The sequence below is a fragment of the Gadus chalcogrammus genome, chromosome 14 (genome assembly GCF_026213295.1).
Source record: "Gadus chalcogrammus isolate NIFS_2021 chromosome 14, NIFS_Gcha_1.0, whole genome shotgun sequence".
NCBI lineage: Eukaryota > Metazoa > Chordata > Actinopteri > Gadiformes > Gadidae > Gadus > Gadus chalcogrammus.
Window position 1 is genome coordinate 28,272,739 of NC_079425.1, and position 16,747 is coordinate 28,289,485.

Sequence of the window (16,747 nt, forward strand, 5' to 3'; positions counted from 1 at the left end):
TTATTGCAGTTGGGATGAAACTGTTTTTTAAACGGGTTGTTCTGGAGGCAATTGTCCTGTAACGCCTCCCAGAAGGCAGTAGTTGGAAGGCATAGTGTGCAGGGTGAGTGGGGTCGGAGATGATTTTCCGTGCTCTGCATGGTGTCCGTTTGTGGTACAGTGAATCAAGGGATGGAAGGGGTGTGCCAATAATTTTGGATGCTCTATTTATGATGCGTTGTAGTTTCTTCCGGGAGAGTGAGTCTAGACTGCCGAACCAGACTGTGATGGAAAAGGTGAGGATGCTTTCTACGATGGCTGTGTAGAAGTGGAGCAGAAGATGGGACCTTACCCTGAACTTCTTGAGCTGACGGAGATGGAAAAGTCTTTGCTGGGCTTTTTTGTAGATGTGGTCTGCGTTTATTTTCCATTTGAGGTTATTGCTGATGTGGGTTCCAAGGAGTTTGAATGTGTCAGTGATGGAGATGGATTCACCTTTAATGAGCACAGGAGTTTTGGGGGATGGTTGGCGTCTTGGGTCGATGATGAGTTCCGTTGTTTTTGATGAGTTGAGTATGAGATCATGGTCTGTACATAAGGTCACTGCTTGGTTGATCTGTGCACGGTATTCTGTTTCTTGGTTGTTGGTGATGAGTCCTATGATGGTTGAGTCGTCCGCGTACTTGTACAGGTTGACAGAGCTGTGGTGGGTACCTAGGGTTTGTTTTAGGTTAGAACACCTAGGCCAAGACATCAAGTGTCTCCACCGCCATTTTCCCGTTTGTAGCCGCTATAGCTGACTTTTGCTGCTAGCCCACTCCACCAGAGAATTACTGTTTGCCCCAGTGTATCCAGGAGTAGGGGGAGTGTCAGGGATGGTTTGTAGGAAGCGGTCAAGTTCTGCCTTGAACTGGATCAGGGTTGGGATTGACTTAACATTTTTGGGTACGGCGTTATACAGAGCAGAGGCTGTTGATGAGAACGAGTGGAATCTCATTGTGTTGATGCTGCTATACTTGGAGCTTCCAAGCGGCCGTACACAGGTTACTCCTCGCCTCTCCGAGTGTTTGAACAACAGGTTGACGCTGTTGGGGATGGCACCGTGGAAGATTTTCCAGACAAGGATGACCATGTATCTTTCACGGCGACGTTGTAGCGAGTAGAGTTTAAGACGCTTGAGGCGGTCCCAGTAGCTGAGATTCGAGCAACCCGCTATCTTTGCAGTGAAAGAGCGCTGGATCGACTCAATCAAGATAACGTCGCACTGCAGATGTGGTGACCAGAGAGCACAGCAATACTCTACGATGGAGCGAACATAGGTATTGAAGAGCAGTAGCATCGTGCTTTTGTCCCTGATTGAGAACGTCCTCAGAACCCAGCCGGCTTTTCGTGCAGCTTCGGCTGTTTTTTTGGTGATGTGTTTCCGCCAACGGAGATCTTTGTCAATGAAGACTCCGAGATCTTTGACGACATCGTCTGAGTTGATTACCAGTCCTGTTGATAGCTTGTACGGCTTCTGTAGTTCTTGATTCTTCCCGTGCTGTAGGAGCTGGAACTTGGACTCATTTAGCTCCATGTTGTTGATAGTTGCCCATCGTACAACTGCGTGCAAATCCTCCTGGAGCAGCTTGCAGTCTGTAGGGGAGCCGATGCTCTTGTGGAGCTTTGAGTCATCAGCGAATACCTTTATTTTGCTGTGCTTAACGAGAGAACAGATCGTTTATATACAAGATAAAGAGGAGTGGGCCCAGCACTGTGCCCTGCGGGACACCACTCAGCACTCTGATGACGTTAGATCTCACACCATCAATCACCACATGCTGAGTTCTACCGCTGAGAAAGTTTGAGAGCCAACGATGCACTTTACCCTGGATTCCATAAAGGTTGAGTTTCTTCAGCAAGATAGCATGATCAACCTTGTCGAAGGCTTTGCTGAAATCCAGATATAGGATGTCCGCGTTCACGTCGGCATTCAGATCATTCAATATGTCTTCCACGTGGTGGAGCAATTGAGTCAAGCAGCTTCTTCCAGTCCGGAAGCCATGCTGGTCGTCGTTGATGATATTTTGGGCCTCGATGTAGTCGTCCAGTTTAGCTCGGACGACTCGCTCGAACATCTTGATAAGATGAGAAGTCAGAGAGACCGGTCGGTAATTGGCAGCAATCGATCTATTTCCCTTCTTGAATAGTGGGATTACACTCTGGCTCTTGAACTTAGCGGCTATGTCGCCGGAGTCCAGGGATGTTCTCCAGAGCTGTGTGACCACTGGCGCAAGGACAAGTCCACATTCCTTGAGGATGATGGCAGGGAACTTATCCGGACCAACAGCCGAGTATCGGTCTATTGCTTTGATTGCACCCAGGACGTCTTGTTCGTAGAAAACAAGATCAGTTATTGACTGTGACTGTGCAACAAGCTTCGATACACGTACCTCAGTAAGGTTAGCTTTGTCAGGGTTGCTGAATGCCCTGGCGTATTGCTCTTGTAGGATGCTGCCCATCCTGACAGGGTCGGACTGGAGCTGGTTGTCGCTATCCAGTAGAGGTCCAACCGACGAGACTGGTGTTTTGAATTTTTTTGCAAAAGAGTAGAAAGCTTTAGGGTTAGTCTTGGTCTTACTGCAATGAGCTCGTCTTTGTGGCGCTGCTGCTTGATGTCTCTTTTCATAAGCAGCTCAATGGCAGCCCGCTCGTCATTGAGCTTGCAGAGTTTGGTACTGTTGCGAGGAGGAGAAGGGCCCTTGGACTTGTACTTGATGCAGTTAATCCTGGTGTTGAGTCGCTTCTTTTTCCGGAGTAGAGCTCTTCTTGATTTCGGGATCTTTGATGATACAGAGACTTGGCGATTGTGGCTGTGTGAGGGGGCGTGCTTCTTACACACATCCACGATATCGCTTTCAAACAGGTCCCAAGCATCTTCTTGATGTGTCGATGGGTTGATGACTGTAGACCAATCCGCAGATAATAGATCCCTGTTGATTGCTTCCCAGTTAGCAGAGTTGAAGTTTATGTAATCGAGTTCTGATGAAGGGGTGAACTGGGGTGTTGCCACTTGATTCAGCAGGAACTGAGGATGAAGAAGGGTGCAGCACACGATATCGTGATCCGATTTCTCTGTCTTGGAGACCGATATACTGTGGATCAGATCCGTGTTGTTGAAGAGGATAAGGTCGAGGATATTCAGGTCATTCCGGGTAGGTTCATTAACTATCTGCTCCAGAAAGTTTGAGGACATGAACTCCAGGAGAGCTAGCTCCGAGCTCCTGTCAGAAGATGTAATGTTGGTCCCGGGCTTTGTAGATCTTGTAGACCAGTCAATGAACGGTAGGTTAAAGTCACCGGTGATATGTAGCTCGGGCGTACCTACTACGGTGTCGATAAATTCTTGAATGATGCACAGACATTCGTCAAACTTATCGAAGGGTGCCGATGGTGGGCGATATACTCCGGCAAGGATGAAGTTGCTGTCTGCATTATAGACTAGCGCAACTTCACAGAAAGAGTTGGAGAACAGGTGATGGGGCTTCAGATGGGTCTCCGTGAGGATGAAGAAGGGAGTGTGCAGTGGGCTGGAATTTATTTCCTCTTGGATAGATTTGATCTTCCATCGCTGGTTTCAGTAGGAAACTGGATGTTATGGGAAGAGGGAGAGCTCCTCCTACATTCCCTTGGGAGCTTGATATTGCCGGAACTGCGGTGGGATCTGTAGAGGATAGCCTGTGAACGATTGGGTCGGTAGGCTGTGGGTGGGATGATGGACCTCGGGTAGAGGGTAGAACTGCACTGGAGGAGGGGGATACATCTGTCGGTTTGGTTCGACTTGCAGCTGTTGCTGGACCGTCATCGATTGAAGGGAAGATTGGATCAGCGCAGACAGATTCTTTGTCACCTCCTTGGTCAAGTCTGCTTTCATCTGAGCAAGGTGCTTCAGAAAATCCTCATTGTTCATTGGTTTCGAGGACGGGGGGTTGTTGATAGCTGGCGTCCTGTTTGGAGGCAAGGTTTCGTTACTGCTACGCTTGGATTGTCGAGCAGGTGATGATGTAGCCTTCTTTTTAGGAGGATTTGTATTTTTGTCAGTGGGCTGGGTCTTTTTGGGTACTTTCACATCTTGAAGGCGCTTTACACCGCGGATGTGGATGAGCTTACAGTTCTTGTTGAAGCACATCATTGTAACGAGGCCATTCTGACAAAGTGTCGGGTGGAAGAAACGGCAGTTATCTCCACTCTTACAACCCCTGCTGCCATCGGGGCCATTTCTCATGTATCTTTTACACCAGGGAAGTCCACATTGTGCTCCAGGGACTTTGTTGGTTGGTAGGCGTCAAGGAGAATTTTGGTCTCCGTGTTAGCTGCGAGGGCTTTGATTTTCCCGATGAGAAGCTCGTCTTTGGAGAAGTCAGAAGGCATGCTCGGTGTGGAGAGCACTACCGGAAGGGCAGCTAGGACGGTAGTTAGCCTAGCCACCTAAACAGCCCTCTCGGTAGGTGAGGTTGATGTGTGTGGCAGCGGTAGCTCAAAGCAACAGCAGTCTTCCTGAATTTGAACGTGATAGTAGAGAGGCTAACAGCGGTAGAGAAGCCGGCGCTAGGCTAACAGCGGTAGAGAAGCCGGCGCTAGGCTAACAGCGGTAGAGAAGCCGGCGCTAGGCCAACAACGGTGGAGAAGCCGGCGCTAGGCTAACAGCGGTAGAGAAGCCGGCGCCAGGCTAACAGCGGTAGAGAAGCCGGCGCCAGGCCAACAGCGGCAGAGAAGCCGGCGCTAGGCCAACAGCGGTGGAGAAGCCGGCGCTAGGCTAACAGCGGTAGAGAAGCCGGCGCTAGGCTAACAACGGTAGAGAAGCCGGCGCTAGGCTAACAGCGGTGGAGAAGCCGGCGCTAGGCTAACAGGGGTAGAGAAGCCGGCGCTACGCTGTGAGCTTGTTTGTGTAAAGGGAGAATAGCCAGGGTGAGAGAACACAGCCTTGGGGTGTGCCTGTACTGAGGAAGAGAGGGGAGGATGTGGTATTTTTGATCTTCACCTTTTGTTGCCTGTTCCAGAGAAAGCTTTGAATCCAGTGACAGATGCATGGGTCGATGTTCATGTCCAGTAATGTATTGAATAGTTTGGCCGGGTTTATTGTGTTGAATGCAGAGCTGAAATCCATGAACAGGATGCGGGCTTATGTGTTGGCGGACTCCAGGTGGTTCAGAATGTGATGAGTTGCTAAGATGACGGTGTCTTCAACTGACCTGTTGGCTCTGTATGCAAATTGATATGGGTCCATGAGGGGGGTGGTGACAGATTTCAGGTGATTTAGTATGATGCGCTCAAATGATTTCATAACTGCTGATGTCAAGGCAATGGGTCTGTAGTCATTGAGGCAGGAGATGGTCTTGGTTTTGGGAACTGGGATGATGATGGATTCTTTGAAGCAGTTGGGTACTGAGCTTTGGCAGAGGGAGGAGTTGAAGATGTTGGTAAAAACCCCAGCCAGCTCCGCAGCACAGTGGTGGAGAACGGAGGGGCTAATGTTATCTGGGCCAGGGGCTTTATTCCTCTTAAGTCCCTTGAAGGTGCTCCTTACCTCCTCCTCGTAGATGGTGAAAGGGGGGGGGGGAGGGGGTCTGGGAGAGATGGTGGTGGAACCGGTGCCTGCTCAAACCTCCCATAGAAAGTGTTAAGTGAATCAGGAAGCTGATTGTCGCTGTCAGGTGTGGGGGTGGGTTTCTTTTTGTAGTTTGTCATGTTTTGTAATTTTTTCCAGATAGAGCGGGTGTCACCATTAGAGATTTGTTCTTCTAATTTAGTGGCATAGTTGGATTTGGCTCTTCTTATTGCAGATCTCAGTTTGTATTTGGCAGCCATATATTGTTCTTTATCTCCTGTCAAATGTGCTGTATTTTTCTCCTTTCTTATTATCTTAATGTCCTTGTTAAACCACGGTTTATTATTATTGTATTGTTTGACTTTTTTGAGTGGAATGCACAGGTCAACGCAGTAATTGACGTATGACGTCACTGCTTCGGTGACGTCGTTCAGGTCACCTGCGGCATGGAAAACATCCCAGTTATGGATCTATGATCACCATGTTATGGATCTATGATTACCATGTTATGGATCTATGATTACCATGTTATGGATAAATTAATTACCATGTTATGGATCTATGATAACCATGTTATGGATAGATAGATTACCATGTTATGGATCCATAGATTATCATGTTATGGATTTATGATTACGTTGTTATGGATCTATGATTAACATGTTATGGATACCGGTGGTCAGGGAAGCCGTCCGATTGAAGATGGAGGCCTTCCGGGATATGATATCCTGGGGGTCTCCTGACTCGGTTGCAGGGTAACGACAGGCTCGAAGGGCTGCAGCTGCTGCCGTGTCGGAGGCTAAGCAGCGGGTGTGGGAGAAGTTCGGAGAGGCCATGGAGAAGTACTTTCGGTCCGCACCAAAGTGTTTCTGGAAGACTATCCGGCACCTCAGGAGGGGGAAACAGGGAACCATCCAAGCTGTGTACAGTAAGGATGGGACTCTGTTGACCTCAACTGAGGAGGTTGTCGGACGTTGGAAGGAACACTTGAAGGAAGGAACTCCTGAATCCGAATAACACGCCCTCTATGTTGGAGGCAGAGCTCGAGGTTGATGGTGTTTCGTTGTCAATTTCCCTGGTGGAGGTCACTGAGGTAGTCAAACATCTCCGCAGTGGCAAAGCCCCAGGGATTGATGAGATCCAGCCAGAAATGCTAAAGGCTCTGGGTGTTGAGTGGCTGTCAGGGTTGACACGCCTATTCAACATCGCGTTGGAGTCGGGTACAGTGCCAAAGGAGTGGCAAACCGGGGTGGTGGTTCCCCTGTTCAAAAAGGGGGACCAGAGAGTGTGTGCCAATTACCGGGGTATCAAACTTCTCAGCCTCCCTGGTAAAGTCTACTCCAAGGTGCTGGAAAGGAGGGTTCAGCCGATCGTCGAACCTCAGATTGAATAGGAACAATGCGGTTTTCGCCCCGGACGTGGAACTACGGACCAGCTCTTCACTCTTGCAAGGATCCTGTAGGGGGCCTGGGAGTATGCCCATCCGGTCTACATGTGTTTTGTGGATCTGGAGAAGGCGTATGACCGGGTCCCCCGGGAGAAACTGTGGGAGGTGCTGCGGGAGTATGGGGTAAGGGGGTCTCTCCTCAGGGCCATCCAATCTCTGTACTCCCAAAGCGAGAGCTGTGTTCGCATCCTCGGCAGCCAGTCAGTTTCGTTCTCAGTGGGTGCTGGTCTCCGCCAGGGCTGCGCCTTGTCACCAATCCTGTTTGTGATATACATGGACAGGATATCGAGGCGTAGTCGTGGTGGGGAGGGGTTGCAGTTCGGTGGTCTGAGGATCTCATCACTGCTTTTTTCAAATGTTGTGGTCCTCATTGGATCATCGGCCTGTGACCTAGGGCTGCAGGATATATCTGGGATATAAAGGATATACCAAAGGATATATCAGACTACAGCTCTTTTTAAATGGAACCTCAAAACCCATCTCTTTAAAAGAGCATTTAGCTAAACTTTCTTTGAGGTTCCCCCTTTTTAATAGTTTTTTGGTATTTCTTTCTCTGAAGCACTTTGAGATTCTTGAATATAAAGTGCATTATAAATAAAATGTATTATTATTATTATTATATCGGCTATGTACGATATATCGATATAATTTCCAAGGGGATACAAGATTTGACAATATCGTTTATATCGATATGCGTTAAAATGGTCAGTTTCCCCCTCAAGCGTCTACAGCGCTTGCCTTGGAGACTGTGAGCGCGACCCCTCCCCCTCCCACTCTGTCTTTCCGAACGTGCCGTGTGCAAAGACGCCTCATTCCCGCCCCCTCACAACACAACAAGCATGGATGATACCCGTAAAGAAAACGAGACGGCGGCGGGAGACGAAATTGTTTCAAAGAGGAGAAACAACGGCTCCATAATTTGGAAATAGTTCGGGTTTAAAAAAAACAGATGAGCAGCAGCTGCAGGTCATCTGTAGAGAGTGTAGCAAAACCGTTGCGACTAAAAGTGGAAGCATGACAAATCTGTTCCACCATTTACAGCAGCGGCACAAAGTGCAGTATGAGGAATGCGTAAAACTCCGTGGCTGTGCTGCTGCATCACCGGCCGCGACAGTTTCTTCTGACCCGAAACAAGGGCCGGCGCTCGGCAAATGTGTTGGGGGCGCCCTCTGGTGACAGTCTTAATTAATTAAAATATACGAAACAAGCAAAATGAAACCAAACATGCTCCCAAATGGAACGGAGAAGGGAGGGGGCGGGGGATTAAAGTTACGGCGCACTGAAACCTTCACCGTAGTACGCAGGACAATGCGACGAAGCCAATGCTCTTAATGTTAGCTAATGTGTGTAACCTACAGCTTTATATTGTATAGGTGATTATTTTGTGAAGAAGGTGAAAAAAGTCCCTTTTTTTTTTTATATGTTCATTCAATTCTGTTGAAAATAACGATACAAAATCATATGTTGCAGTCAAACTGACATATGTTTTAATAAAAGTGCTTGCAACATCTCACATGTGGCTATTGACTTACAAAAAAAACATCTAACCCACTCTATAGAAAATATCGAGATATATATCGAATATCGCCATTCAGCCAAAAAATATCGGGATATCATATTTTGCCCATATCGTGCAACCCTACTGTGACCTTCAGCACTCACTGGATCGGCTGGTGGCCGAGTGTGAAGCGGCTGGGATGAGGATCCGCACCGCTAAATCGGAGGCCATGACTCTTAGCAGGGAACCGGTGGATTGCTTACTCCGGGTAGGAAATGAGTCCTTAGCCCAAGTGAAGGAGTTCAAGTACCTCGGGGTCTTGTTCGCGAATGAGGGTACTATGGAGCGTGAGATTGGCCGGAGAATCGGAGCAGCGGGGGCGGTATTATGTTCGCTTTACCGCACTGTTGTTACGAAAAGAGAGCTGAGCCGCAAGGCAAAGCTCTCGATCTACCGGTCGATCTTCGTTCCTATCCTCACCTATGGTTATTGAGGGTTGGGTGATGACCGAAAGGACGAGATCGCGGGTACAAGCGGCCGAGATGAGTTTTCTCAGAAGGGTGGCTGGCGTCTCCCTTAGGGATAGGGTGAGAAGCTCAGCCATCCGTGAGGAACTCGGATTAGAGCCGCTGCTCCTTTACTTAGAAAGGAGTCAGCTGAGGTGGTTCGGGCATCTGGCAAGGATGCCCACTGGGCGCCTCCCTTGGGGGTTGTTTCAGGCACGTCCAGTGGGGAGGAGACCTCGGGGAAGACCCAGGACTAGGTGGAGAGATTATATCTCAACACTGGCCTGGGAACGCCTCGGGATCCCCCCGTCAGAGCTGGTCAATGTGGCCCGGGAAAGGGAAGTCTGGGCCCCCCTGCTTGAGCTGCTCCCCCCGTGACCCGACCCCGGATAAGCGGATGACGATGAGATGAGATGAGATGTTATGGATCTATAGATGACCATGTTATGGATCTATAGATTACCACGTTATGCATCTATAGATGACCATGTTATGGATCTATGATTACCATGTTACAGATCTATGATTACCATGTTATGGATGATTACCATGTTATGGATCTATGATTACCATTGTATGAATCTATGATCACCATGTTATGGATCTATAGATGACCATGTTATGGATCTATGATAACTGTGTTATGGATCTATGATTACCATGTTATGGATCTATAGATTACTGTTATGGACCTATAGATTACCATGTTATGGATCTATGATGACCATGTAATGGATCTATGATGACCATGTTATGTATGTATAGATTACCATGTTATGGATTATGATTACCATGTTATGGATCTATGATTACCATGTTATGGATGATTACCATGTTATGGATCTATGATTACCATTTTATGAATCTATGATCACCATGTTATGGATCTATAGATGACCATGTTATGGATCTATGATAACTGTATTATGGATCTATGATTACTATGTTATGGATCTATAGATTACCATGCTATGGATTCTTAGATTACCATGTTATGGAACTATGATTACCATGTTATGGATCTATGATGACCATGTTATGTTAACCGCGTTTTCTGATTACAGTTGAATGCATTTTTAACACTATATATACTCTATATACGCTGGACAGACAATTTGACTAAAACTACTTAGCAGGTGTCCGTATATCAGGGGTTAATGCACACCCTGCAACCAATCAGAATCGAGTATTTCCCCAGACCATGGTATAAAGAATAGTATATATGTAGTTTAGCACATCTAGGTTGCATAGTTCTCTCTTCCTGCTTTGGAATCCATTCTAGACTCAGATAACGTTTGGTGTCACCTGGGGCAGGATAGCTTCAATAACAAGTTATTTACACACACACAAACGCGCACATACACACATATACATGCACACACTTCACAGTTTAGAAAGGAAAACATGGCTTCCTTTATAGCACTAATGTGTTATACCACAATTCCATAATTTAGAGAGATCTCCCCGATATTCGCCAACAACCAAAGAGCGACTCGTTCAAGGAATGTTTATTTTCTCTCTGTGACTGACGCCAGCTGTCTCTGAGCGCTGCAGAGCGCTGGGCCCTGATAACGGCCGCCTGCAGCCAGCCGCCCAATGAGAGGACCTGATAACGGCCGCCTGCAGCCAACCGCCCAATGAGAGGACCTGATAACGGCCGCCTGCAGCCAGCCGCCCAATGAGAGGACCTGATAACGGCCGCCTGCAGCCAGCCGCCCATTGAGAGAACCTGATAACGGCCGCCTGCAGCCAGCCGCCCAATGAGAGGACCTGATAACGGCCGCCTGCAGCCAGCCGCCCAATGTGAGGACCTGATAACGGCCGCCAGCAGCCAGCCGCCCAATGAGAGGACCTGATAACGGCCGCCTGCAGCCAGCTGCCCAATGAGAGGACCTGATAACGGCCGCCTGCAGCCAGCCGCCCAATGAGAGGACCTGATAACGGCCGCCTGCAGCCAGCCGCCCAATGAGAGGACCTGATAACGGCCGCCTGCAGCCAGCCGCCCAATGAGAGGACCTGATAACGGCCGCCTGCAGCCAGCCGCCCAATGAGAGGACCTGATAACGGCCGCCTGCAGCCACAGACCAATGAGAGGATGAGAGGCCCACTGATTTGACAGCAGCAAAGTGCTTCAAAGACAAAGCAAAAACCTCTAGTAGCAGAGAGAGAGAGAGAGAGAGAGAGAGAGAGAGAGAGAGAGAGAGAGAGAGAGAGAGACACACAGATGGGAGCTTATTAGTGAAGCACAAAACCATTTTGAGGCGCCAGAGGGGAACCTACTGGGTGAGAGATGTGGAGTAGAAAAATATACAGGGAGAGAACAAGAGAAAGAGAGGGAGAGAGGTACATTCCTTTGTCTCTCTTCATTCAAAAGGAAAGATCTTAAAATCACTGATAGAATGTATCTGTGTTTGGGAGTGTGTGTGTGTGTGTGTGTGTGTGTGTGTGTGTGTGTGTGTGTGTGTGTGTGTGTGTGTGTGTGTGTGTGTGTGTGTGTGTGTGTGTGTGTGTGTAAATATGTAGGCAAGCAGGAAGGAAGCAGGAAAGATGGAGGGAACAAGAGTAGAGACAACCTCCATCACTACAGTAGAGATAACCTCCATCACTAGAGTAGAGATAACCTCCATCACTAGAGTAGAGATAACCTCCATCACTAAAGTAGAGATAACCTCCATCACTAGAGTAGAGATAACCTCCATCACGGTGAAGAGAGCTACTAACCCTACTAACTCCTCTCTCTCTAGTCTACCAACTCCTCTCTCTCTCTAGTCTACCAACTCCTCTCTCTCTCTAATCTACTAACTCCTCCCTTTCTCTAGTCTACTAACTCCTCTCTCTCTAGTCTACTAACCCCTCTCTCTTTCCAGTCCACTAACCCCTCTCTCTCTCTAGTCTACTAACCCCTCTCTCTTTCCAGTCTACTAACCCTAACCTCTTGCACACACACACACACACACACACACACACACACACACACACACACACACACACACACACACACACACACACACACACACACACACACACACACACACTTCTTGCAGCGTGGCTTTGTGCTCACCGTCTCTCCGGGGGGGCGGGGGATGCCGACGTAGAGGTGGTCCAGGAAGTTGGCGCTGCGGCCGAGACCCAGAACAATGTACGGCAGCTGGAGGGAGAGGTGGGCGGACTGGCTGAGCTGGCCCGCTGTAGAGAGGAGACACACACTGGTTATACACTATATCGAGAGATCATCGCTCTAAGGACTGATCGGTGTTTCGTGATATACACCTACTCGAATTCTGAGCTACCCTGGACGGGATTTAGCGTGAATATTCATTGCAAAGATTTCAAATGACAGACTTGGATGCAAAATGTAGCCTTTTATCATACAGAAATTTGCTGATGGTGTATTAGCCTAGGACAACACCTTCGTCAGATTATTTTTCGAAATAGCCCTTTCGTTAGAATTTACTAACTTTTTTTCCATCTGTTATCCTAGATTTCTGACTCAGACTTAACAACGCTACTGAGCTGTTCAGATGTCTGATTTTCTCTAGGTGGGGGGGCAAGACCTGTGTGTGTGTGTGTGTGTGTGTGTGTGTGTGTGTGTGTGTGTTTTCTCATTTGTGTATGTGTAACTGTTTAATGTCAAATGTTGTCTTATTTGCGTTTATGCCTTATTGGTGTATGTTGTCTTATTTGTGTTTAGGTCAAATGTAGTATGTTGTCTTATTTGTGCATATGCCTAATTGTTTTCTATGTCTGTTTGTTGTATAAATCATAAAATAAAAAATTGATCACAAAAAAAGAATTTACTAACTTTATGCAATTTACTAACGTTCGTGCAATACTCGTCGTTGACTCCTAAAAATACAATATTATTGTAAATTATATTACATCATAAAGCGGTAGCTAACTTTTGTTGAATCAAGCAAACAAATCGCTGTTGTTTTTGCTCCAAAAAGCTTGACTTGCCTCGAATTTAACAAAAGATAGTTCCTTCAAATTAGGGCTGCATGGTATGGGCTAAAATGTATATCATGGCATGATTTGAGGCATTGACGGTAACGGTATTATATCACGGTATGTTAGTTTTATCTTCTAATTTCGATATATATGCTTCTGAAGGGGTAAAATACTGGTAAGGCAGCAAAACTGCATACATTTTTTTAAAACCTTTTCTCAAGTCACTTCCATCTCGGAAAAACACTGATGTTTAATAGTATGGATTTGTTTCTCCACTTGCTTGCAGACCTTGCCGTATAGTTTTGGCATCTCAATTTGGCTGGAGTGTGTTCGGGCAGGTAACGCGTACCTCGGATCGAGTGTTTTGACCATCTCTTTAAAGTCCTTTCTATCGACATTTTATGTCATACACACTATAGACACTACAGATAGGGAGAGGAGGGCGGACTGGTTGAGCTGACCAGCTAATAGCGAGGAGACACAAACTGGTTATACACTATATATACCCTACACATATATATATATATATACATATATATACCCTACATATATATATATATATATATACATATATATATATATATATATATATATATATACATATATATATTAGGGGTGTAACGGTATACGTATTTGAACCGAACCGTCACGGTACAGGCACTTCGGTGCGGTTACAGAGGTGTACCGTGGTCCGTAAATGTGGCGTACATAGCGTTAATATGGTGAATGTAAAGGCTTGTTTTGCGGTGCGGAACTTAAAACTTGAAGTCGGAGTTCCCCCCAGACCGTTTAACCTTATTAGGCTCGGCTCGCACGTGCGCGAACTCTGCGTAGTAGCAGTAGCAGAGCGCGATCGCGACTGTGTGTGGATTGATGTCTACTAGCGAACTTAGAGCGAACTGCATGGCGAGCGACAACAGAAAACCGGAGCTTGAAGATGTCCCCCTGTCATTTAAATCCCAAGTGTGGGAGAACTTTGGATTCCAGGTTAATTATCACAATGGGGAAAGACGAGTGGACAAGTCGAAAGCTGTGTGCAGACATTGTTCAACAGCGATCGTCTATGCAAATGGAAACACATCGAACATGCACAAAATTTTCGCCCCCGGTACAATTTTAACGTGACAGCACCATCCAGGTGTTACTGTCACCGCTGCGAAATGAAAAATAATGACTTATAGACCCCAGCCAGGGGCTCCTCATCCTGGCTGGGGTCTATAAGTCCAAGGATGAATCGGCAGCCAGTCTGTGGGATGCAGAGACAGGCATGAGAACTTCAGAGCTTTAGAGAGCTGCAGGAATATTTTCTTTAAACCCTTAAAGTTTACATACTCTTTGTTTGCATACCAGCTTAAAGAGCCTAGACTGAGCATTAACACTGGATTTTTCATTAATTTTATGTCAGGGTTATTGGAGAATTGCAGCAGTATTTTTTTTATATTTGTTACACATTTTATTTGTATGTTTCATACTGACAGCTAAAACTGTTGTGTTTAAGTCGTTACTAATTAAACTTATGTTCGTTCTGTCAAGCAATCAGTTTTTTCACCATAACTATGAACCGAACCGTCCTGTACCGTACCGTGACTTCAAAACCGAGGTACGTACCGAACCGTGACTGTTGTGTACCGTTACACCCCTAATATATATATATATATATATATATATATATATATATATATACATCAGTGGCGGCTGGTGGTTTTTAAAGTGAGGGAGGAAGGACTGCGCGCTTGGTTGCCATTGGCCTGCTTGCACTGTTGGTGTATGGTGGCATAAGAATGTGAGACTCAAGTTGTTTCAGGGTGTTTTGGTGAACTACAAAATAGCAGGGAGGGAGTTATGTGAACAAAATGTATACAAAGCCACCAGTGGCATCACTGTAATTTGAGAAGGAAAGGATGCAAAGCATATTAGTCAAATCAGGCCTACTATTGATTTGTAAAAGTAAATAAAAAAATCTGGGCCTATTATTGGGCCTATTTTAGCCCTCACTGACTGAAGTTATTTAGCTATGTTTATTTTCAGTTACAATTGCTTGTAATGCTACCAGTAAGTCATGCGTACCTAGCAAACCATGTAGCACTCACAACACTGACGTTGCCATTACTTCTGATGACCTTGATTTTGGGAAGTGGCCTACCTCTTTCTGAATGAATGGAATGTTTTTTGTAATAAGCCGTTAACAATGTCCTCCGTTTCCAATGTTTCCATTGTGCATTTAGTATCTCGCTATCGCAGATTTCACTTGCGCTGCGTCTCTCAGACTGAGCACCGCGGCAATGCAGACCGGGTTTGTTATCGACAGCGTTGCCAGATTGGGAAGATTTCCCGCCCAATGATAATTTTTCCAGCCTAACATGGTTAAAAGTAGCCCAATTGGGTGGGAAATCTGACCAATCTGGCAACACTGCTCACTGGATCCAGGGATCCTGCTTATTGGTTCATAGCGCAGACGGATAGATTTTTGCGCGAATCAGACCCCTTAAGGTCCCACCCACTCAGAGGAGGATTTTCCTCCTCTCTCCCATTGAAACCCATGTTATCCACCGGCCGCCAGTACTTTCGGGAAAATGAATGGGAGTCAACGGCGGCGGAGGGAGGACGTTCCTCCCTGAAGTAATTGTCAATAGGCGATAGGGGGCTAATGTCCCTAATGTCCCTTTACCCAGGGAAACGAACATTATATATTCAAAGGCAATAAAGTAGTCATATTTAAGGGCATTAATTCATTACAATAGTCGGGGCAATCTAAATTTTTTATTCTCAACAATGTTAGGGAGGATCTTCCTCCCTCTCCTCAATGGAGAAGCCTCCACTGATATACATACATATATATATACATATATACATATACATATACATATATATATATATATATATACATATATATACATATATACATATATATATATATATACATATATACATATATATATACATATATACATATATATATACATATATATATATACATATATACATATATATATATATATATATACATATATATATATATACATATATATATATATATAGAGTCTATAGCTGGAGGGCCTGGTTAACACTATACACAGTCTAGTTGTGCACTCCCAGCCCGCAGAGAGAGAGGAGACACACACATATACACTAAATAAAATGTGAATTTGAATGAAGACAGAGAGGGAGGGTAAGGACCCGGACCCTGTGTATCGGAGCCAAGGGGAGCAAGGACACTCAGGGAACAATTTCAGCCAATTCAGCTCATCTTACCAGTTCATTAAAAGCCCATCCTCTGGTTTGAACGTGTTACTACATTCAGCGGAGAAGGTAAGCAGCTCTCAGAGAGAATAGGTTAGAGGTCTTGTCTTCAGCCTGATGTATGGAGACTCCAGCGTCCTACTGCCGGCTGCACGCTGACCGACTGACTGACGTGTCATTGTCTTAACATCTCCCCCTGCCTCGGCTCGCCCACATACCCTATCTTCCTCCACACTCTTTTGACTGTCAGATGCAAAGTCTTGAAAGGAACCACATAATGGCCTTAATCGCAGAGTGAGCAAGGGGGGAGGCGGTACAACAAGCAATGTAGCGAGAGAGAGAGATAACAAGGAAGAGAGAGAGATAACAAGGGAGAGAGAGAGAGAGAGAGAGAGAGAGAGAGAGAGAGAGAGAGAGAGAGAGAGAGAGAGTTACCCCTAACCGTAGGGCATGGGGAAACATTCAGACTTGAAGAGCGATAAATTAACATTTATGTTGTGATTGCCAATGTGCAGAAAATACCTGCCTGCACATAGAGGCTG

General features: G+C 46.3%; 1 protein-coding gene across 2 annotated transcripts in view; it reads right to left on the reverse strand.

The window, feature by feature from the left end:
• The window catches only part of itfg1 (integrin alpha FG-GAP repeat containing 1), a 146,870-nt gene that overhangs the window by 3,672 nt on the left and 126,451 nt on the right, over positions 1–16,747 (reverse strand). For both annotated transcript variants that reach the window (XM_056607452.1, XM_056607453.1), the window contains one exon: positions 12,079–12,203. In XM_056607452.1, the coding sequence (XP_056463427.1) occupies positions 12,079–12,203 (125 nt within the window). The remainder of the gene's footprint in view (positions 1–12,078; positions 12,204–16,747) is intronic.